At 42.7% G+C, this 24,661-nt stretch overlaps 1 protein-coding gene across 7 annotated transcripts in view; it reads right to left on the bottom strand.

The window, feature by feature from the left end:
- Nucleotides 1–24,661, bottom strand: part of INTS3 (integrator complex subunit 3) — a 44,753-nt gene that overhangs the window by 10,951 nt on the left and 9,141 nt on the right. For 4 of the 7 annotated variants that reach the window (XM_076066878.1, XM_032953581.2, XM_076066880.1 and 1 more), the window contains exons 8-25: nucleotides 23,767–23,896; nucleotides 23,485–23,582; nucleotides 22,989–23,180; nucleotides 21,325–21,412; nucleotides 20,971–21,050; nucleotides 20,606–20,697; nucleotides 19,085–19,233; nucleotides 17,555–17,686; nucleotides 16,778–16,925; nucleotides 16,145–16,202; nucleotides 15,500–15,603; nucleotides 13,571–13,615; nucleotides 13,278–13,397; nucleotides 12,736–12,889; nucleotides 12,106–12,174; nucleotides 10,459–10,534; nucleotides 1,971–2,084; nucleotides 1,485–1,533 (exon numbers count right to left, since the gene is read on the bottom strand). In XM_076066878.1, coding sequence (XP_075922993.1) covers nucleotides 1,485–1,533; nucleotides 1,971–2,084; nucleotides 10,459–10,534; nucleotides 12,106–12,174; nucleotides 12,736–12,889; nucleotides 13,278–13,397; nucleotides 13,571–13,615; nucleotides 15,500–15,603; nucleotides 16,145–16,202; nucleotides 16,778–16,925; nucleotides 17,555–17,686; nucleotides 19,085–19,233; nucleotides 20,606–20,697; nucleotides 20,971–21,050; nucleotides 21,325–21,412; nucleotides 22,989–23,180; nucleotides 23,485–23,582; nucleotides 23,767–23,896 — 1,898 coding nt within the window. The remainder of the gene's footprint in view (nucleotides 1–1,484; nucleotides 1,534–1,970; nucleotides 2,085–10,458; nucleotides 10,535–12,105; nucleotides 12,175–12,735; nucleotides 12,890–13,277; nucleotides 13,398–13,570; nucleotides 13,616–15,499; nucleotides 15,604–16,144; nucleotides 16,203–16,777; nucleotides 16,926–17,554; nucleotides 17,687–19,084; nucleotides 19,234–20,605; nucleotides 20,698–20,970; nucleotides 21,051–21,324; nucleotides 21,413–22,988; nucleotides 23,181–23,484; nucleotides 23,583–23,766; nucleotides 23,897–24,661) is intronic. The other 3 variants (XM_076066879.1, XM_032953584.2, XM_032953587.2) reach the window with 1 other exon arrangement.

Raw genomic sequence — 24,661 nt, 5'->3', positions numbered from 1 at the left:
GACGTTCCATAGCCTCAGACACACAGCGTAGGCGTGCCTCCACAAGAAAAAAAAGCTATTTGTTGTTTGGGTTCGGTAATCTTTCACATTCTTTTCACTCTGTAAAGCCCACAGAGCTATTACATTTTTCTCAGAGGCGTCCTGGCCACACATGGTAGCTCATCCAAGCAGCTTATCACACGTGGGAATTTAAAATAACCACATAATCTAAACACAAGTTTCTAAATGTGGAGGGCAAAACCGGAGGAATACAGGGAGAGAAAACATGCAAATTTCCAAAAATACAACAGGAATCGTCAGGGTCAGGATCGAACCTACAACCACCTGCATACCAGGCGAAGGAGATAACATTTCCCTGCCACCTCTGGCGCCCTCATAAAGCATGCCTGCCTTCCCAGTTGTGCTGCAGGTAGCATCTGTGTATCTTGCAGTGCAGCATATATAATCAAATATACACAGCAATGTGGTGGCAGAAAATAAAAGATGCATAAGCACGTAGGTAGAGATTCGGAGTAATGCACACATGAAACCGTAAGGGAGCATGCCAAAAGCACTGGACTGCATGTGCATCTCTGTGCGGCAGTGTAGAGGGAATCTGAAATTTGAAAGGTCCATTTCACTTCACCCGACCAAAATAATTTCTTTCACAACTGAAGGAAAAAATAATTGCATCTCCTTTATTCCAAGAAAGGCTCTCAAGAGTCAGCAATAATCGTGAGGGCCTTGCATTGGAATTCTTGGCCAATTCCTTTTTGAGACGTATTCTGTCAAACTCAAGCATCTGACAGATGTGTCCTCCTGGGAGAAAACGGAGAGCGGGTTTCCCACGGCAAAAAGTAGGAATATCACGTCGTCTCCTTCCAGCGATTTGATAAATTGTTCTGATCAGAGAGTTGCAGTGCAGTTCAAGAATCAATATTTTGTTCACGTTGTTTCTCCATCTTATTTGTATTATTTCCAGATGTGTACAAATTTGTCCCATCCATGAACTTAAATGTGAAATAAATACATAATTTACATAAATTGTACAAAATTTTATCTTAGGTGCAGAACACATATCTCGTTAGCGTAACGATAACTTTAAGTAAAAAAATTGATGCATCGTTTGGCTAACCATCGAACAAAGACGGTCACTGTATCGCACGCTTTCAGATGCGCTTCTGCGGCCGTCTGGAACGCTCTTCCGATATTAGGAAGCCACTGGGGCAATGCATTTTTAAATCTAGATTGTTGTCCTTCGCACCTCCGATGAGCACGGCTGGCCACATACATACATCACATAGCCACACTCAGTATCCAGAAGCCACAAGCAACAAGAAAAGCTTTTAAAATTTTAAAATAATGTTTTCATTGCAAAACAACGGGCAATATGTGCTTGGACAATGGGATGAGCGGCATGAGGATTTAAGTGCATCCTCGCAGTGTGCGCGCACGCGAGGGGTAGATTGCAGGAAGCTGAGAAAGTAATTTCACGCAAGACTTACTTTTCTCTTCGGAGTTGCAGCAGCAGGCAGGAGAGCGCTTCTGGGTGATCTGCAAGGCACCAATGTTGGCTCAGGCGTGGGCTTATCCTCAAAACAAACTCAGTGATGAGGAAATAAAGAGTAACATATCGTTTTTTTTGCAATTTCCAAAAATATATATTTTTCATTGTCTATAGAAGTCAGCAATATTTTGTACATGCCAATGACTGAAGCATCCGCAATGTGCCTAATCTCGTCAAGGCTAAGCAGGGGTGATCCTGGACAGCTCTTGGTTTGCGAAGTTACGAATGAAAATGTCTCCATTTCATGACATGATGCCGACAACGGCCCACTAAAAGCAGGCCTCGTGGCCCAATTGGTGCTGGCCTGGTTAATTAAGGCTCCGACGGGGTTCCAGACCCAGTGATTCTCGGTTCATAAACCAGAATCAGATTGCTTCCCAGTGGCCCTGGGAGGGTGGGATTAACTCTGGTAGTGTAAACCTACCTTTGTACTTGAGGTGCTGGAGGATGGGCACAACGGTCTCTATTGGAATGCCGTGGGCCAGGAAGAGCTGCCAGGTGCAGTACTGCTCGAATGTCTCCCACTGCAGGCTTGTGGCTGGGGTCCACGTGGCAAGGGAGGGGCACGAACAAGAGCCAAAGCCTTCTTTAACTCCGAAAAAATATTCATACTACTACACTAAACGATGTCGTAGTGACTTCACCAGAGTGCTATAATGATGTACTTGACCCTAATTCTGACATGGTCAGCAATGGCAAGGAGATGTTATCTCCCTCGCCTGGTCGTGGGTTTGATTCCAGACCCTGGCGATGCCTGTTGTTGAAAATTTGGAGTCCGTATGTTCTATCTCTCCCCGTGGTGGTCACATGGATTTTTCTTAGGGTTCCTCCGGTTTTGCCCTTCACATTTAGAAAAATAAGTTAATATTATTTGGCTGCAACTATCTTATCTTACTATAATTTACATAGCGCCTTGACCAAGGCTATAAATTATAAATTCCCACATGTGATGATAAGCCACTTCGATAAGCTATCATCATGTATGGCCAGGTCGCCTGTGAAAAGAGCTAATAGCCCAGTTGGGGGGTGTACCTGATCAATAGACTTTTTTATTATTAACAACTTGTCTTGGATAGCCCAGGGTCACACAACATAGATACACATCTAGAGCATGAGAGCTCTTTGGATTTCGCCTTTCTTTGAAACAGTGGTTCGAGAGGTTTTACGAGGCTGTGCTGTTGACAGACCAAGTGAATCCCTGACCGGGGAGGTGACTGGGGCAGTTAAGCTACATACATCCTTAACTCGTGACTTGAGAAGTCTTCTGAACACCATCCAGAACTCTCAGTGAATGGACTTGACTGTATATATTTTTTTTTATTCTTAGCTCTTTCGGTAAAGTCACGTTGAAGGGAAACAATAAAATAATAATATATATAAAACAATAAAAAATATATTTATGCAAACCGACACACCTGATGACGACCGTTTGTGTTATGGTCGAAACGTCGTGAGAATTTTTTTATTGTTTTATATATTTTATTATTTTATTGTTTCCCTTCAACGTGACTTTACCGAAAGAGCTGAGAATATGAATTACTGCAGTCACGAAAGCTTTAAATCAAAATGTATATATTTTGTTGCAACTAAAACACACACTATTGCTTTTAGTTTTATTTTTCATTTTAATTATCGGGCTTAATCATGACTAGGCATGGAATGATGTATTGATTAATCAATTTAAATCAATTCTCATGCTCCCGATACACGCATCAAATACCCGCCTATGAAAATGTTTTACTAGTCATGCAAATGATATAAAAATGAAACAGTTTAATTAGCAAAAAATGCTGAAACAAAACAATGGAGGCATCTAAAACAAAGCCAACCAGAAAATCGATTCCTGAATTTAATCGTGACCCTGAATCATAACGATTGAACACATTTCTGGGTAAAGGTGCAGTTACATGGACAGAAGTGATTCTCCATCTAATGACAATGGGTCCCCTTCTGGAGGTTGAAAACTACAGAAGTGCCGCTTTAAATAATAAAATAAGATATTACACCTGCTTATAAATTGGGGTCTACGCCGAATACATACATGAACAGCTGTTTTGACGATCCACTACTGGATGAGGGCCTCTCCATATGGGTAAAGTGGGGATAATTAGATGGCGATTCACGATGCGAGTCCGTGTTGGTTGCTGAAGGTGGGATTTGTTTCCATTTGGGAGCGGAGAAGTACAGTGCAAGATTTTGCTGCACTGCACTCTGCTGCCCACAACATAGCCCAACCGTCTATAGCACCTGTTATTCAAGGTGGTAGCCCATGCAAACGCTATCCAGGGTCAATCCTACCTAGCTTAGGAGATATGACGAAGTAGGGCAGATTCCATGCCCTCTGCTTGCTACCAATAACGCCACTAAATAAGGAATGTCGCTGGTAAGGCTCAGTTGGGTCTGCGCCGACTCGCGGATGCAGACCAAGCAATGTGTGGCCACTCAGCTGTCGTTAATCTGCCTCCCTTCCCAAACAAACGCAGCTCATGCTCTAGGCTGCGCTGTCCCCATTCAAGGGAGGCATCACATAAATTATTGGGTAGAGATCGCAGAGTGGCTCTGTGGGCCAATACCCCCCAGGCTTTCTTGGGTAAACAAAACCATTATTATTACTACTACCGCTGTGTACAATGCACTAGTGGATTCTGAATGCCATATGCAAGACAAACCCCTGCGTACAAATAGGTTTAAAATCGGTAATACTCGAACATTTTACCTTTATTCATGCAATCGAAAAGAAAATTGGATATAAAAAATGCTAGATTAAAAGACGCGACCACATATCGAGCTGCTGAACAAAGAGGCAGTAGGTAGTTGGTGGTTACATGACGATTCACCTCCCCAACAATTCGAAGAACCATCAAAATTATGGGGTCACGATTCAAGTGAAGGATAAATGATTTCGTCTCATTTGTTCTGTCTAGTTTGCATTTTCCATTTCGTTTCTTCTGTCTTGTTTGTTCCGTAAAAATAAAGGAAAATTTTAAATAAAATTTATACTTCTCCATCACAGGGCCTGAATTCATGGCGACATGAAACTTGGCACCATGCAACGACAAATTCCACAATTTTCATGACTTGTAAGTGATTGGATTTTACATTCACAATTCAATGAATGCATTCATTGTGAGCATAAGAATTTATATTAAATGATGAAACCTTCCGAGAAATTGGTCAATGGTGGAGAATGAGGAGTCATTATAGACCGTGGCTGACGCTACACTATCCGTGCGCGGCCACATGGTGGGGGTAACGCACCGCTACTCACTCCACAAATGTGCAGCCATGTGTTTGTGTCCGGAGGCCACGCCACGGGGGTTGAATGCTGTTGACAACACGGGGGTTGAATGCTGTTGACAAGGCCAACTTCGGTGTACTGCGAATTACCACCGTGGAACCCGGGGATAACTGTCTGGGCTAGGCTCATTGGCGGTGCTCCCCATCGGGCTGTACCGGCTCCCAAACGCTAACCCCCTGGGCTCGCCGGCTCTCCGGGCGTCCACCGGGCGAAGCCTCGTCAACCGCCACCCTTGCCCAACAACGATGTCATCTGTGTGTTACGAAGGAACAAAGTCTATTCCCTGCCTATGTTTCGCGGGAACGCTCAGGGCTACCTACAGGTTTTTTACACACAGGAAGATAGCCGTCAGTTAAGGAGGGGAGACAAAGGTGCTTATTTGCACGGCAACGCTTTTTCGTTTTCCACCACTTGCTCAGGCAGTATCGCCCTGCAGACATGATCCTAGCACCACTGCCCCTTCTCATACCATGGCTTTACGTAACCAACCACTTCATACATAACAGGCAATACGGGCTTGGAAAGCAGGCCCCTTCCACTTCTCGGAAGCAGAGGTGGATAAACCCACAGCTAAAGCCACCTTTGAACTGCGTCATGAGCAGCTGATTATGAAAATGGAGTTTTAAACCACACGGCAGGAGTCACTTGATCCCATCGACCATCCTCAGAAAAACGAGACAATAGCCCAATTGCTTTTCTTGCGGAGTGCGTGCATACCAACCGCAGCCCTAGCGTATCCTCTACCATGAGCCCTTGCCAGTTGGTGAAATAAAGTGGCTGAATTCAGAGCGACAGGATTGCGCTTTGACGTATGACTATTGGGTTATAAGCTAGAACAGCAGCTTAGAAAAGTGCACGCTGAGCTCACAATTTCTTGCAAGGCATTATCACGCAACTCATACAAGCACCGCAAGGTCACGTTCTCCGTTCAATGAAGCTGAAATCAATGTGGTGGACAAAAGCATCAAATAAAAATATGCACATTTGTAACACGCACAGTTTCCGTTATATTCACAGGCTTGGGGAAACAACAGGGCAAGCAGGAAGGGATCCAGAGCCGGGACCAACAATTGCCCAAGCTCAGTTCTCCTATAATGGGAGGATTTTTGGCCAACACAGTTATTTATATAAGTGGGAGAAAAACCAGAGTACCAGAGAAAACCACACGTGCGAGGGGGGGGGGCAACACTCTATTATCACCATACAGATGGAAACGGATGGAGATGAATGCATTTGCTGTATGGCGTCACCACAGTGCTGGATTAGAGGCGTGCACCACCACTGCCCAGCATCGTACTCTGTGTCGCTAGGGGTGGGGGGATTCTATCACAGGTACCGCGTAAATATATAAATGTCGTTAAACCCGCTACCACCCGACAGCCAATTAGTAAGGTTTGTCACGTAAACAGAACGTGCCAATTTGTTACTAGTACAGCACACCGGTGTGTTGGAGACCAAATCCACAACATTTACTCTTATTATGGATGATATTGGTCGCGAAAGCCTATGTGTTAAACTCATTAAAATCATATTGTATTCAAATTTTGACCGTGTCATGGCAATAACACAAATATCAAGCACTTAGATTTAATTGCTCTTCCAAAGGCTTCAGAGCAATGTGCCGAACCCCCACTGCCCTGGGTGAATTGGTGAATTGTCAAGAATGCGTACTGTGATTCCATTCAAGAATTGTTATTTATTTTCTTTAACCGCGGTAAATATATTAAGACGCCTCTTATCTCGACAGGCGCTAAGGGAACCCAATACATACAACGTACAATAATTTTTAAAAATATCGATTATTACTCACAATTCTAGATTTGAAGCTTTCGTGACTGCAAGGATCCATACTCTTTGGTTCTATTCGGTAAAGTCACGTAGGTACACGAAAGCTTCAAATCTAGAATTGATAACCTCTACGGGGAGGGCTTTCACCTATCTGTTAGAGCTTTCAACAGACAACGGGACAAGAAGTCACAGCTCATCGAGACGCTGACCTTCCTCAAAAGATGCCGCGACCACACGGTAATACCCATCGCTTTCACACTCAATTCTGCTGCTGTATCTTCGCCGAATTCTAAACAGATTCTGTTTAAGGCCAGCCTATCTTTAATCTCAGAGAGGATAAGGCTACTCCGATTTGAACTCGATACTTTAGACAGGACTCTCCTACAAGCTCATTTAATGTTAACACAAAAAATGTCACCTTCTGATTGGAACCATGTAGACAACATGACTGCTTCTTCTGCTGATTCACTGTCAGTCAAATGCAAAGCTAACCTGATTTCAAAATTCAACCACCTATCAAGGAAGAACCCAGTTCCACATATAACAAAACTAGACGTTAACAAAATCGTCATTAGTCAGAGTAGCACCCCGATTTCGGACAATCTGAAAACAGTACTGGCTAGAGGGCTAAATTTTGCTGTCACCCCAAAACATACACCAGTAGATGATATCATCTCTCAGGTCGATGTAGCCCTCAAAGGCGTAGGATACATCCAAGCAGACGTTGCGAGAGCTGAAATAGCCACTATTCTTAAGAATGCTAAGAAACCCATTAGCAACATCAGCAAAAATAAACGCTCTGAACTCGCGAATTTAAAAAAAACAGAAATTATAGTCATCCTCTCAGCAGACAAAGGCAACGCTACTGTAATTATGGATAAAGATTCATACAACAACAAAATCCAGAACCTGCTCAATGATGGAAGTTACTCAAAAATTAAAAATGACCCTACTAATAGCCTAACGATGAAAACCAACAAGATCATCACAAGTTCGACCTCCCTAATCGATCCAACTAAACGTCCCTCCCTAAAACCTTCTGCTGCAAGACCCCCTAGATCCTATGGTCTTCCCAAGATTCATAAAGAAAGCACCCCACTACGACCCATCGTATCCACGATCAACTCCCCTACCTACAGGCTAGCCCGTTTTCTGTCAGATACCTTGCTGCCTTTCACTGGCAAGACCACATCAGCAGTACTTAACTCAGCCCAATTGGTCTCTATGGTCAAAGACGTTGTACTGTCCCATGACGATATCCTTGTCAGCTTTGATGTGGTCTCTCTGTTCACCAAGGTCCCAGTACCTGATACCATTGAAATAATTGAAAATTTGGTCCAACATGGACTAGACCCCGATACACCTGCGCTGGTTAGGCACTGCCTCACCAATACCTACTTTACTTGGAATGGCACCTTCTACAAACAAAATGAGGGTACACCCATGGGTTCCCCCTTGTCACCAGTGATAGCCAATGTTTTCATGGAGAAATTTGAATCAGACGCCATCCAGACTTCCACCCTCAGACCTTCCCTGTGGAAGAGATATGTAGATGACACTTTCGTCATTTGGCCTCATGGCCTCCCAGCTTTGAAACTTTTCCTAGACCACATCAATTCCACACACCCCGCCATCAAATTCACCATGGAAGTGGAGAAAGATGGCAAGCTGCCATTCTTGGATGTTCTGTTTGAGAGGAGACCTGATGGCTCATTGGGACATTCTGTCTACAGGAAACCCACCCACACAGATTCCTACTTGAAACCTGATTCCCACCACCACCCGACCCAAAAGAATTCTCTCATCAAAACGTTATACCACAGGGCTCATTGCATTTCGGACAAACACCACCTGACCAGTGAATTAAAACATGTACATCTGGCCCTCAAGAGGAACAGATACTCTGACCGTACCATCCGCCAAGCTGTTTCTCCCTCCATACAGAAACAACCACTTGATACTCCGATCAAAACCATCACACTACCATATATAGCAGGCGTTACTAAAAAGATCTCCAAAATTCTAAACAAACACAAGATCCTGGTCCGGTTCAATACAGTACACAAAATCCGTGACCTGATCCCATCCGTGAAGGATGTCATTCCTGACTTACAGCACCCTGGGGTTTACAAATTGAGCTGCACCTGTGGTGACTGCTTATCGGGGAGACGAAACGACATGTCTCTGACCGAATTCGCGAGCACAAATCAGATTTGAAACACGGCAGAACGCATTCTTCTGCCGTAGCTGATTACTGTTACAACGCTGTGGGTGATCACGATATAGTTTTCTCTGATACCAAGGTTCTATGCAAACCCACGGGTTTTTTTTATCAGAGATTTGTCCACGAGGCAATTCAGATTTACAAACACAGACACAATTTCAACCGAGAGGATGGTTTCAAATTAAGCAATCATTGGAAAGATGTTCTAAATCAAACCAAACATTAAACTAATTTTCAATGGTACAGTATATTTTTTCAAGTAGTGGTATCCCAAACTTTCACAGCTGCTTAATTTTCCCTTCACACCAACATTATGTGAACTCCCCCCCCTCCCGCGCCAGTCCACCATGTACCTCCTACGTACATCATGCTCATTTTTATGCTAATTCCTTTGTCAAGGCGCTTTTGTTTCCTCCCACAAAGCTTAAAGGACGCGACCTGGGCTTGGCTGTTTTCACTCCAACGCTGTCCTCTGGACAGTCCGTTCCCTTCACCTGATGAAAGCCACTTGAGTTGTGGCTGAAATGTCGTGATTTTTTGTTGTTTTATTTTTTACCTTCGTGACTTTACCGACTAGAACCAAAGAGTATTACTCACAAAATTTGATGCACGCGTTATGAGCTTCAAAATCGATATTAATCAATTAATCAACACGTCATAACACTTCTACTAATGACATCGAGTTCTTGCTTCATATCGTAAGGTAGACATTTAATCTGCACGTGATTTAAAATGAACCTGCATTAGGAATTGTAGCTGCGCAGGCTTCCATTGTCGATATATGGTATCATGAGCTGAACCATCAATTTAATCGCCCATAACCCTTGGTGTTCGGAGACCTGGGGGACCCGGGGTACTTCGCCAACTGGAGCGTATAAATCGTCATCGCACACGTGGACTCATCTCGCACCGTGCCGCCCGCCGCCGAGTCGGCATGGAGAAGGCTTGGTGTAAAAATAATTGCGCTCGTCGCAATCTGCAATCCCTCGGTACCACCGAAAGCTTACGAGCGCGAATGACCAACTGCCTACACCGCCAAATTACCCCTCCGGCGAGAACAGGCCGCGGCGCTTTGCGCGGAGGCGATGTGCGATTGCTTGATTGCTTGTGGCGGTGCAGTCGCACGCGCGCTCTGAATGTGCCCTCTGCCGAGAGCGATTTATGAATAGGGAGCAAAATACTGGTGCCTACGCAGAACACGGTTAAGTGTCAACAGTGAACGCCTGGAGATGCTGTGCACGCATTCTGTGCGTTTTTAAATCGACGTTCAGCTTTTCCGCAGCATTTTGCCAATGATATATATTGTGTTTTCAGCATTCGTTGTGTTCACTTGTTGAAATAACTGCAGCAGATGAAATGCTGTGCTCTAGCAATTTTGCACATTAAATGACAGGCTAAGCAACATGTAAACATTTCTACGGTTGACCGGCTTAAGGAAGATGAATGTTCAAGAGGGTGGGTGTCAAACATTCAAGGAAGGAAGCTTGTGAAATACTTTAACAGTTAAGTAAATTGAGTTAAGTTCGTAATCCAATCATTAATAAAGTTCACTCTGGTGTTACGCTACTCGCAGTCTAGGTGGAATATTAACATGGTACTCACTGAGTACGTTGAGTGCAGAATCTTTGCGGAACATGACCAGGTTTCCCAGCATCACCTGGCAAACCATCTCCTGCAGCTGGAGACAAGAGAGTAAAAACAGCACCATAGTATTAATGCTCTGCTCGCCGTCATCGTAAACATGTGAACGCATGAAACACAGAATAAAATTCCCACAATTATTACTTAAAATGCCCCAGGATTTTAAGCGACACGAAAACAAATTATACGTATTAGTCATGTGATGATTCGCAGTGATATGATGAAAACAATAACCATGGCATCACACGTCACGTGGCCAAGCACTGCAACTGGTGTCGCATGCCTATAATCCAGGACTTTGAGGCAGCTGTTTTATGGATCACCTAAACTTGCGATTCCAGCAATGAATTATTTCTCTACGTGAGACTCAGTGAGGCTCTTATGAGTAAATTCTGATTATGCTGCAGCATGGCTGCGTATGTGGTGGCTCAAGTATGGCAAATAAACTGGAAGTGCATTTTCTTTGGTTCTTTCGGTAAAGTCACGTAGAATGAGAATAAAATAATAAATTGATAAAATAAAATAACACAATAATATTCTCACGACGTTTCGGCCACAACACAAGCGGCCTTCATCAGGTGAAGGGGACGAGACTGTCTGGAGGACAACGCTGGAGTGTTGTGGCCGAAACGTCGTGACAATATTATTGTGTTATTTTATTTTATCAATTTATTATTGTATTCTCATTCTACGTGACTTTACCGAAAGAACCAAAGAAGATGAATCCTTGCAGTCACGAAAGCTTTAAATCGAAAATTAAAAATGGAAGTGCATTATGAAATAATAATTAGAATAAAGCCCTTGTTAATATGTTCTTTTCCAGTATCAATGGCTCCCTACGGTCAGCCGTCGGGATTTCTAAGAAGTGTAGACTCTAAAAAGAAATGAAAGGATGTCTTCCAAGTGACCATAAACCTACTTCAATGAGTGAATAAAATAAAATCCATTAATGTGCTCTTAAAAGCCATGGATCAATCTGGAACACATTAACAAAGAAGAGAAAAATTAATCTGTCAATATATGTTTTGGCTGCAAGCAAATTTTGCTACTTAAATGCGCAAGTGCAGCAAGCTTCAAATTCCATGTATCATCACAAATTGGGTTTTTTAAACATATACGCAAAGTATTTTTGTTTAAAATTCACAAGTGAGAAAATAGCTTCTTCTATGTAAGCAGGGCATACATGATTAATGATCACAGTAGAAGGGGCATTATTTTATAAATGGATAAAAAAATTACTTCACTCGATATTCAACTATAGCTTCTCTGCACGATATCCTGTACTCTGCACATTGTTCATTTTTTATCAACAGCCTGCCCTATGAGTCACACGAGCGATGCGATTGAGAAATTGTTTTTTATATATTAAAAAAACGCTCAACAGGATGGCTCAGTCAATCCACCGGTCACCACAGGACATGCATTTGACTTCAAAGCAACCTCTGCCTCCATCCACATTACAAGCCTTTCACTCGCACGTCTACCAGCACAAATTCACATCCCAATTGTCCGGCACAAGCAAGTAAACGCACGAGAGCCTTTCACACAAATCTAGTTTGCGAATTCCAAAGAATACAAAATAGGACGTGGATTCCCGCTGCTGCCCACCTGTAACGAGTCGATGGCGGCCACGATCATGTTCAGCAGCTCGCTGTTTCCCAGTGCGACGTCGTCAAACTGAAAAAAATCAAAAACGGCGAGCACGTTAGCAAATGGTAAATAAAACGATTTAATAAATCATAAGCGCGTTCACGATTATGTCAACAAAAGCCTGAAAATAATGGAGACTGTCACAACCACATTGGGATCTGCTGAATATCACACGGCTCAATGCGTCCTCAAAAGTAACAGTAAATTTCAAACAACGCTTTACACTCCACAGACACATGTTAAAAGTGTACAGATAAATGTCGGCAGTATAGACCATGTACCAGCACTATGCTTATGCTATGTTTAGTAAATTGTGTATCAATTATTTATTACTTATGTATATATATTGTCTGGTGCACAGAGTAAACTTTCAGCCTGGCAATTACTTGCTCATGCCACTGACGGCAGAATGATCTCCACCAGAGGGAGCTCTAGAGAGTCCCTGTCTACTCTTCCAAACTGGTCAGACATCTTGGAAGAGGTGAGTACGCAGACTTTACCCCACGACAAGTAATGAGAATGATGTACAAACGAGTGAGTGAGGGAAGCTGGGGGTGCGAATTGTATTTTTTTTAGTGGTGTGCCTACCTTGGTGTAGATAGGTGGCACGAGGTAGCACAGCAGCCGCACGTCGTCTTCCTGGCAGGCTTTCATGTCCAACATGAGGCACGTGAAGATATCGCCCAGCTGCGTCGACTGCGCAAATGACTCGTACACGGCCGTCTTGCCCTCCGCCGCTTTGCTGGAATGCAGGAAATAATGATCGTTCTCTCAAACAACAAGAAAAATGAGTCAAAGCAATGCACATCCAGATGGAGCTGCTATGGTAAGCGCACTCGACTCAACTCGCTTAAATTACTAAATAAAAATCCCCAAACAAGCCAAATATGTACAGAACTGGTTCTGAGATACAGTGAAGTGGGAAACCATCAACGAACCCAATACAACGAATCTACATGCACAATCTTCAGCAGGAGTGTTGCATGTATTGATTCACAATGGTTATTCGAATGAACGTTTGACAAAATATGTGAAGATGTACTGAATGTTTGCTGTATGTTCATATGGGTGTAGGCTGTACAGACTAATTTGTGTGTACGGGCTGAGAGTTAATATGCTATCCATTCCACCTGGCTTGCAGGTAGTACAGAAGGTGATAGCCAATCTTGGGCTGTTTCTGGTAAAGCTCAGACATCAGGGTGAGTAGCACGCTGTAGCCGTCATCATCTTCTTGAAATTGACACAGGTTCCTGGTGAAGGCACACGTAAGAGAACCACGGAACGTACGTGTAAACAATCGTGCGGGAGTTCAGTCTCCTGCCGACCGCGCCTCTTTAAAAAACGTCACCGCCTTTGAACTAAGACTCTCTGTCAAGTTGCACAATACGCTTGATGTTCGACCTATAACGCCAACGGGACCCACCTGAATATCACGTATATAGGCTTCCCGACGGACTCTTCCAGCGACCTGGGAGAAAACAAGCGACACGTCACGATTAACACTCTACGCTCAAAAGACATTACAGACAAAATAAAATCACGTTTGAACCTCACGTTTAGCAAAGGCAATAAGGAAAATAAAAATGTTAAACATACAGAAAATATAGCTGTTACATTCGATGTAAAATGCCATAGCTTTCAAACGGTTGCGTTTGATGCAATTTCCAATGAGACAGAATGAATACATTTGCACTATGTTTTTATGTGGACAATATCCACAGATACGTTTTAAATTAACACTCTGCTTCTACCTTTCATTGGCATGGGAGTGACATGGAGGAATTTGAATCAACATTTTGCTTTTAAACAAGACCTTTGATTCCCTGTTTGAGATCAGGCAGACAAAGGTTAAGGCATAATGATGTACCCACTACCAGTAGGAAATATAAATCAAATATCAAGGCCGTTGTGTTGACGCTAGCACAACAAAGCTTTGAGGACTCTCGGCGCACGAGAACAAAATGGTCTCTACATCGCTGCAGACAAGAATCTCTAAACTTGGTCCACGTTGTGAGAATGTCTTCCTTGCGAGCAAAGTTATTTAGAAGGCGGCTAATGTAGCGCATCCTTTTTATCGCAAATCTCAACAACAGCACTAATGTCGGTATCCGATAAGGACACAAAGGACATTTATTTGAGTAATTTCAGAAATAAATAAATTGTGATGTTCAAAATTGTTCCATTGTTTTCACAACAAAAAAACATTACATTTTGATTTAAAGCTTTCGTGACTGCAGTAATTCATATTCTTAGTTTTTTCGGTAAAGTCACGTTGAAGAGAAACAACAAAATAACAAATATATATAAAACAATAAAAAAAAATTCTCACGACGTTTCGACCATTACTCAAACGGTCATCATCAGGTGTGTCGGTTTGCATAAATTTATTTTGAAAACGGCATATTTATTTATATATATAAAAATAACGTTTGCGTCACGCGCAACGATGGCAGTTTGCCAGGACTAGTCCATCTATTTTTTGTTCACGCTTACAGTGCCTTTCAGACAGCTTACATAAAAACAAATTTCGTCTCCCCCCTCCTCTTTTCAAAAAATAGATGGACTAGTCCTGGCAAACTGCCATCGTTGCGCGTGACGCAAACGTTATTTTTATATATATAAATAAATATGCCGTTTTCAAAATAAATTTATGCAAACCGACACACCTGATGATGACCGTTTGAGTTATGGTCGAAACGTCGTGAGAATTTTTTTTATTGTTTTATATATATTTGTTATTTTGTTGTTTCTCTTCAACGTGACTTTACCGAAAAAACTAAGAATATAAAAAAACATTACATTTACTTCGCGCTTCTCAGGATCGGGATGTCATGAAGTGTGTAACAATCCAAACTTTGTTTACAATTTCCATAAAACATGAAATAGATTAAAATAATCTACATAAGACACAGCTCATGGCTGCAAAGTTTAATGTTTTAAAAATGGATTTGGAATAAACACATTAGAGAAATGTCCGTGTGTTTATGTTTGCATTCATGACCATGCATTTATGCATGTCCATATCCAACTACGTACATACAGCATATGCTCAAAAAACATCACGCATGTGTGAATGCCTTAATATATCAAAGTTATATATTTTTCCAAATAAACGAATTCGCATAAGAGCAACCGAGGTAAGCGGAGACACAAGGGAGTGATGGAAGAAAGTGGGGGCAGGGGAATGGGAGTGGGCGGTGGAGTGGAGAGCGTGGGCGGGTGGAGGCGGGAGGGGGTTGACAGCCTTTGCTGGAGAACGAGGGGCGGTGGGATAGGAGGAGGTGGTTGTGTTGGTGGAAGCGGGGGGAGGTGGGGGGTTTTCGTGGTCGGGGGCAGGGGCTGAGCCACTCACTCCTCTGTGATCTCTTCAGGTAAAACCTCGCCATGAAACTGCTCACGGAATAGCTCGATGAGGCAGCAGGCCAGCGGGCAGGCCATCTCCGCGTCAAAATCATCCTGATGACGCACGCGCGTGCGCGTGAGCGAGTACACACAAAGCATGATTCATGCGCACGTGACCGCATTCAACAGCGTGGACGCAGCGTGCGCAGCATGTTTCTCCGTAGAACGCTTGACATATAGTAATCAGGCAAATTTCATTACAGTGCTTATGTTCGTCAAGGCTTTTCAGGTCTATAGAAGCTGCCTATTCAAGGGTTTCTCGGGACAAAGGCCATTATGCGGCCCTGGGTTTGTAAGGGTATGAAACTAATAAAAAAAAATTGCTATTAATTAAAGGATTTTGAGAAGCGGATTTCTAAATTTCAAACTTAACCAAACACATGTAGATTGAACAATGCTTGATTATTTCATGCTTGCTCGATTTGCACTTTCTACATTAGCACAATAAGGACATGAGCACTATAAACAGGTCAACACACAGAGATAATGAATGTACAATTATAACAAGCAAGTGATGTAATGACAAAATCACCTGAATGTGATTAAACATCAAACTAAAACTGTGACAAACATCACTGCACATTATTTGGCTTACCATCTGCAGTATGACCTCCACTATGGCCTGCATTATTTCACACTGAGTTTCGGTGTCACTGCAAAAAAAAGGCACAGTATTGTCAGGATCCATCGGATGCAGAAAATCATTAAGGGCATCATATATAAAAAAACAACCAGCAGAATTTTTAACCCCTGCAGATCATGATTCCAATGAGAGTTGCAGTACATTACTTACGTTTCTTGCACTCGGTTTGATTTGGTTCACAATAGCTGAGACTATTACATGAGAATATATTCTTATCATAAAAATGCTTTATAAATCATTGACACTAAGCATTAAACTATTCGTCTTCCGACCCCTCCCACCCCACAAGATGTAATGAAGGGGTTGCGATTTTATTCAAGAATTGATAACTCTTCTTCATCTTTTGGTGAATGTAGCACCTCTAGTGGCTACAAGGGTCACGTGAACCAATTACACACAGCATATCCGAAAACAAGTCAATCGATTCTTACACGCAGAATCCTATGCACGAGTCATGACGCTAACAATTTACTCTAATCAATGAGTCGATGCCATTTTTACGTGCACAATTACCCCAATGCATTGAAAAATGCTTAAACCACCTATTGCCCTTGACACGAACACCAGTGTGGTCAAAGTTCCCACCTCTCCTTCTGCAGGGCGAGAACCTTGTCCCTCAGCGACTCGTCCAGCTGCTCCAGGTACAGCGTCACATCCAGGGGTTCCTCCGACACAGCCTCCCGGATCGGCCGGAACCTCAGCTCCACCTTCTTCCCTGCAACACGTGCGTGCTCTGCTCGTATGTTCACGAGACAAACGGCAACGCGACGCTCGGCTCAGTACCCGAGGACCGATTATTTTCCACCGCACGCCCCAACGCACGCAGTACGTGGCGCAAGCTGGCTAAGGTGTTGTGGGGTTATATTCTTGGTTCTTTCGGTAGAAGGGAAACAACACAATTCTCACCGTAACAATTTTTACCGAGATCAAAATTTGCTGTGGGGTTGTTGTGTGGATGTTTGGCCTTCACAGAGTAGCCTGCAGTTGAGTAGGGGTATTTAAAATATTTTTAATGAATTTTATTCATCCATTGCGTTATGCTATTTTGGGGGGGGGGGGGGGAGTACTTGGTTAGAGTTTGAGATTTTGCAGGGGTATGTGTCAACCTGGGTTGTCAATTTAGTTGTTTGAATTATCTGTGAAAAAGAGCTTTATAGCTCAGTGGATTCCTCCAGTTTCAATACATATTCTGATTCTGAAAATATCCACGTGCATACATTCAAATTAACAGTTTGTGATTCTGTAAATCATGACCAAACAACCTTCCTCCAGCAATTGGCTGACAAGGGGCTGTAACGTGTTCAAACATTATAATTGATAAACATTAGTTTCAACTGCCGACTGGATCGATAAGGGCAGCACCTTTCGACTTCTCCTCTTCCTCCTCGTCGCTGAAGGTGGCCTCTGTCGCGTCGAAGCAACACTCATCTTTTCCTCGCTCCCCAACGTGGTTGTCGGGCTCCATGGTCGAAGGCAAATCGTCCGCTTTCACCGCTGATGTAAAGGGGGTGGGGGGAGGGGGTCGGGGAGGGTGGAGGGGGTGGTGGGATGAAGGGTAACATCCACATATACAGCAGCACATCTCGGTAAAAAAAATATACACAACCAAAAAAATCCCATTACACCTTCTTACAAGTTTCCACAATAGGGAGCGATGATTGCTACGCATATTCCAATGGACTAATTGTGCCGGTGGTGTTTTCAAGTTTGGTTTATTTGGACCATGACAGCGGCACACAAAGGCCTCTACTCTTGTGAATTACGTCACAAGATCTGTAGCATCCACTGTGAAGCAGAGAGTATGTATTTTTACGGTTAATACACTCGCAGTATTAATTAGAGTGGCTGCTGGATTCGAACCATGAACCTCTGCAACAAGCGGCAAACATGCTAGCCCTAGGCCATGTCACGGTCCTTAAGCCATGTGACCAAAGGTGAGCAATCATGGTGGGCAGTGGTGGTGGGCAGTGGTTGTGGGCAGGGGTGGCGGACAATGGTGGTGGGCAGTGATTTGGAGGGTTTAGGGTTAACACTCCTATTTTAAAACAAATGAAAACAACGGAGTATGGAATCATGTTAGTTTACTTCCAATAAATGTATGCTTTTAGTGGTGTCCATTTAAGAACAGCACTTAGGACACTTAAGTGGCTTGTGCTTTACTAAGGCAACTGATTGTACTTTGTTAACTTGTTTATATGTATGTAGGCATGTATGTATTAGAGATTTTTTTATGAATCAAGTTCATATTTGATCTAAACAGTAACCAGCCTACTGGATATTCACTTAAGTGATCTTAAAATAAAATTTAGGCCACAGAAACATGGTTTATCATGAAAATTGTGAGAGCATCACGGACAGAAAAAGGACAAATACCAATTTGTTGAGAATAACAGAGCCACCAAGAGAGAATGTTCAGACATACTCTTAAGTGTGTCGACACACTTAAGCGGTTGTGCTTTCGCGGTTGTGCTTTCGCTACGTTGTCCCCACCTGAAGAAGGACGTTTGTGTTGCGCACGAAACGTCGTGATTTAATTTAGTTGTTTCTCATTTGTTTTATTTTTTTACCTACGTGACGTAAAAACAAAGAGCATGCATCCTTGCAGTTACGAAAACTTCAAATCTAGAATTAATGTTCAGACACTCATGAAGAAAAGGGAAGATTTCCATGGGATCAGAATGAGCGATCTTGCCGTACCAGTGATGATAGAGGGGGAAAGAAGAGAGCAAAAGGCAGTGGATTGATGAACAAATAGCACTGGACTAATGTAGGCTATTAGCGCAGCACATTTAAAAGTTAGAGACGCGTTGTCGCCAACCTCTCCATCGGAGGGAGCACTGAAGAAGCAGACTGGACTGTGCTAAGATAAAAAAAAGTATTTTTTCATTCTACCTTCATCGAGAAAATGCAGCTGTGGCTGAAGGGGCTTCTCGCCTTCCATGGGAGGCGACGGAGAGCTGGTAAACTCGGAGAAGTTTTCCCGGATCATTGAGCGCAGCTCTCTGTCCAGCTTGGGGTTGTCGAAGAGTGGCGACAGGGACCTGGAATCCAAACAGTTGGGCCAAAGTGTGATGCGACGTTGCTCAGTACAGCCTCCCGATGGTGATCTAGTTTCATTAGTAAGCAGACAAAACCGGAATGACATTCGCTCACTCACTCATTCATATAGTGTTACAGCTAGAGTACATTCTATATGAACGGCGGTATGTACCATATAATTAGTATACGTTTGTCGAGGTGTGATATGCATTTTATAATGTATACTGTATAAGTTTTAGATTTAACATGTTTGCATATGCATCATTACGTTTTTGCTGTATATGAGCCAATTGACACCCTGGATACCTATCTCGAGGGAATTTCCAGGTGCGTTGTTTTTATATAAGAAAAAAAACAACCAGCTTTGTCAATAAGAATACCTTCTGTAACTAAAACATATACAATAGGCTCAGGATTAAGGCCACCATCCCACTTTAATGAGCTCAACACAGTGGCATGTAGCATAGCATCGACAAGGCTGGATTATTGCAACTCACTACTCTACAGTACGTCTTGGCAAAAACATTACTAAGCTGCGTGTACAAAATTATTTGGCACGTGTCGTGACGGGTACTATAAGATCCGACCATGTCCGTCCAGTGCTCGCCGAGCTGCATTGGTTTCCGTTTGCCGAACGAATATCATATGAGGTCACACTCATTACACACAAAGTGCTTGCCACAAATGAACACTACACCTTGCTGATTTCACCAAGGAGCCTAAACCATCACGCACACTCCAGTTACCCTCGCAGCGGCTTTTAGCTATCCATCGAACTAAGACGTTCACTGCGTCATGCGCTTTTAGATGTGATTCTGCGGCCGTCTGGAACGCTCTTCCCTCCGATATCAGGAAGTTAGTGAAGCAATGCACTTTTAAATCTTGTTCGAAAACTAGTTTCTTTAAAACAGATTTTTGTATTTAGTTTGTTGTCTTTCCCCTACACCTCCGATTAGCAGTTGTCTATGTATAGTGTGAAAGAAGTTCAACAATACATACATATGTAATCCTCTCTAGAAATGCAGGGCACAAATTTTAATAAAGAATATATAATATATATAGAATAATATATATCTATGAACAATGAAGTGCATGGTAGCAATTCCAGTGGTTGCAGAGAAGTAACCTCTATTATATACAACAGACACAAATCGAAAAACATCGATTTTGAAACAAATCTACGCTTGAGACATGAGCTTAAGTATCTAAATTCATTGATGCGTCGATTGTATATTTTTTTTATTTAGATCCATTTGTCTGCCCGTCCCTTATTCTGGGCAGAAATAGCACAAGCGACCCCACGGCAGGAGGCCAGCTGTGAACAATAATTCATCCTTAGGACGATAAGCGTGTGGGTGGGTTGGTGGCACTCACTGCAGGACCCTCTTTTCCAGAATGCTGCGGAGAGAGCTGTAAACCCCCTGTCGAACAAGGCTCTCCAGCGGGGGATAGAAGTTTGGCATTATCTGCAAGTCGAGACAGCCACACATTAATCCTGGCATACTGGTTGGCTCCTAAAAATCTCCACGCGAGATTGCGTTTTAAGATTTTTAGGCAGCCAACTAGGATAACAATTAGCTTGGAAGTGATAATAAAGCCGTACAGCCGAGACACAATTTGTAGCATGAGGATAAAGAATTATTAAATCAAGGACAGCGCATGTGCTGAGTAATAAACTTTCGAATTACTCTCATGTAATAGCGGGCAATGTGTTGTTATGGAAACATAGAAGCCCTCACCCTGCACATGAAGTCAAGCAGTGTGGCTGTGATTGCTGGATGAGGCCTCATAGAATGGTGCATGACCAGAATGGCAGGCTCTGTTGAAAAATAAAACAATTTGTTAATAATTGTGAAGCATTAACATCCCGGTAATTATATTTAATAACCAAGAGATGGAAACAATGCACTTAATTAGACCGTATTTAGTGTAAAAGTTTCCATGGTGCAATCACGCAAACTTCAAGCCAGCGGGGGGGGGGGGGGGTGCATGAGTTTAAAATATACACATATATGACCGTTAATACCCACTTTCTCGCAATTACAATTTTTTTTTCGAAAATTGCTTTTGGGAACAAGGAGAGATGTCCTTACCAATGTTCATAATGCTATCTTTGTCAGGCTGGAAAAACAGCCAATCGTAAAACAGCGACAACTTCGCGTTGGTGGCTGCCACGTTGGACTGAAAAGAGAATGATGGTCAGAGGCTGTCAGAACTTCTGCATTTGGGGAAAAAACCCATCGAGTAACCTAAGCACACGTAGGCTTTCGCGACCAATATTATTCATAATAAAGGTTTTTGGCTTTTCTGGCGAATTGCCCGATGATGCTGGATGCAACTACCAGCGAAACGTCGTACTCAAACTGTAAATGTTGTGGATTCACTCTTCAACACACCGGTGGGCTAAAGTAGTGAACTATTTGTCTTTTTTATATTCTTAGTTTTTTCGGTAAAGTCGTGAGAATTTTTTATTGTTTTTTATTGTTTTATATATATTTTGTTATTTTGTTGTTTCTCTTCAACGTGACTTTACCGAAAAAACTAAGAATATGAATTACTGCAGTCACGAAAGCTTTAAATCAAAATTTTATTTGTCTTTTGTCAACGTGACACTTTTTTGCTGATTAGCCGTGTCGGGTGGTGGAGGGTTACAACACATTTATAAATAACGCGATCTAACCCAAAAACCTTTATTATGAACCTAAGCACGACATCGACAACTTCTGCACACTATTAGATACCCAACAGAAATTAGGCTTGCAACAATTAAGCTTCCAACAAGACTGTGACAACTCATACCCTGCACGGTTCAATAAATAGTCCTGATTTAGTGTCATCATTGGGGGTCATTATTTGATCGATAAGATATTGTTTTGCCATCGTGGTACATGTAAAACCTATAATAGCCGCAGAGTTTCAGGAAGCTGCAGGGTTTCCATGAAATCACATAAAATATGCAAACATCAAAAATCATATCTTCTGACACAGTCATATCGCGAATAATCATGATTAGAATTGGTTTCCTTTGAGTTAGAACATGTAGGTATGTAATTTTTATAACTATAACCCTCCACTAGCTGACAACGGGAATCAAATAAAGTTGTCACATTGGCAAATATACCAGTTGATTTGGTTTTTCAGAAAATCAGAATGCTGAAAAGCAAGCAAAATTTGGGTAATTTTATACGCGACGTTTCTCTGTAGATTACATCCGATCATATGCTAAGAATTAAGCTCTCGTGTAAAAAGCTTGCATTCTAACCCAAAACACACCAATTATGAATCACAATGTTGGTCGTGAAAGCCTACATGAAAAAATAAGTCATAGCATGCTGAGTATAATAACACATTTTAATCAATCAATTGCTACTGGCATTTGACGAACGGTAACAAAAATACGAGATAGACCAAGCAAACGATGAAGCCAGTACAGATGTGGCCATAGTACATTCTAGACACACAATACAAATAAGACAGTACAAATGAGTGGATCCTACCAAAACAAAAAAATTATTAAATCTTTACCCAGGTCATAACACAAATCATATATCATCAATTCGCAGGGTGGAGGTTAAATCGTTACATGCTGAATTGCTCCCCCCTAAACAAAATATTGCTACGAGAAAAATATAGCATCGACACTGCAATGAATTGTCGGTCATGGATATTCTGTAGTACAATCACACAATGCACTCAGGTGTGTATGGGAACTCGCGTTCGTTTGCTTTTAAACAACGCAACGCAAGAGGAATCTCACCGTGCAGGTGGTGAGGAGCCAGCCGATGAGTGCCCACCGGGGCAGGATGTCGGAGCACAGCACCTCGTTGGAGGGGTGCACCACCCCACAGATGTAGCGAATGAGGTCGCAGCGTAGGGACTGACTGTCGGGTGTTGACAGGTACTGTCGCTGGAACCAGTCTTGGTAGCGTTTCTGCTGCCCGAACCGCACCTGTGAGTAAACCGGGTGGTGTCACAGAACCACAGCTGAGAAACGGCGACGGCGAAAATCGAATTACAGGAAGAGAAAACCAAAAACCAGTCCAGCGCTTACCTGCTTAAAACAAATGGGCTTAAATTATTTGCTTAGAAGGCCAATAGGCTGATGGACTCAAAAATATTATTTCATTTTTAGGCGGAGCGAAAATTGCCTTTTGTTTACATTCCTGTATTTTGGTTTGGAATTTTTTTTTTAAACTACTATCAAGGTTGTCTTTGTTTAAATAGGGCCAGCATGTCGGCTGCTAATTCAATACCTTTGACATCATGAAGAGCAGTTTGGTCTCCATATCTGGGGTGAGCCGGCATGCGAGGAACTTCCTTGACGTTCGCATTTGCAGGAGCTGCAATATGCCTGCAAGAGACGCGATTAATGAGCTGCGACGGAACGTGCTGGGTCAATCGACGCGTGAAGATGGCCATCCAACCATCGCCACCACCCGAGGAGCAGCTGACGAAGGGCCGCTCATAACTTGCGAACGCTGGAGCGTGAAGCGTAACTGGCTGGTATGAGCGGGTGGGCGGGCGGGCGTCTTTACCTGTGAACTGCGGGCTCAGCGACTGTGGGTTGTGCAGCATATCCCTCCAGAGCTTCTCTATCTCGGGGATCCTGGCGACGTTCTGTAGTAGCCGTACCAGGTCCCGCCCAATCATTGTGCAGTCTGCAAACTGCGCTCGCAGCAAGGAGAAAGCGCATCGACAGCAATGGAAGTGGCAATTAAAAGGTGGACGTAAATGGAGCGAGCGTGATGCTATATTGACTTTATTCGTCGTAGAAAGTAATTTGTGAAATTCATAATTTGCAATTGTGAATGGAAATAGGTTGCAATTGCAAACAATTGGTTGTAATTGAATAGGGACACAAAGAAACACGAGAAGCAATAATTGTCGTAAAATTTGATTTAAGGCAGGTAAGAATACAGTGAGGGAAAAAAGTATTTGATCCCCTGCTGATTTGTACGTTTGCCCACTGACAAAGAAATGATCAGTCTATCATTTTAATGGTAGGTTTATTTGAACAGTGAGAGACATAATAACAAAAAAAATCCAGAAAAACGCATGTCAAAAATTTTATAAATTGATTTGCATTTTAATGAGGGAAATAAGTATTTGGCCACCTCTCAATCAGAAAGATTTCTGGCTCCCAGGTGTCTTTTATACAGGTAACGAGCTGAGATTAGGAGCACACACTTAAAGGGAGTGCTCCTAATCTCAGCTTGTTAACTGTATAAAAGACACCTGTCCACAGAAGCAATCAATCAATCAGATTCCAAACTCTCCAACCATGGCCAAGACCAAAGAGCTCTCCAAGGATGTCAGGGACAAGATTGTAGACCTACACAAGGCTGGAATGGGCTACAAGACCATTGCCAAGCAGCTTGGTGAGAAGGTGACAACAGTTGGTGCGATTATTCGCAAATGGAAGAAACACAA

This window comes from Petromyzon marinus, chromosome 13 (genome assembly GCF_048934315.1).
Source record: "Petromyzon marinus isolate PM22_M1 ecotype Great Lakes invasive population chromosome 13, UKy_Petmar_22M1.pri1.0, whole genome shotgun sequence".
Classification (NCBI taxonomy): domain Eukaryota; kingdom Metazoa; phylum Chordata; class Hyperoartia; order Petromyzontiformes; family Petromyzontidae; genus Petromyzon; species Petromyzon marinus.
This window is presented reverse-complemented; position numbering and strand designations above follow the sequence as displayed.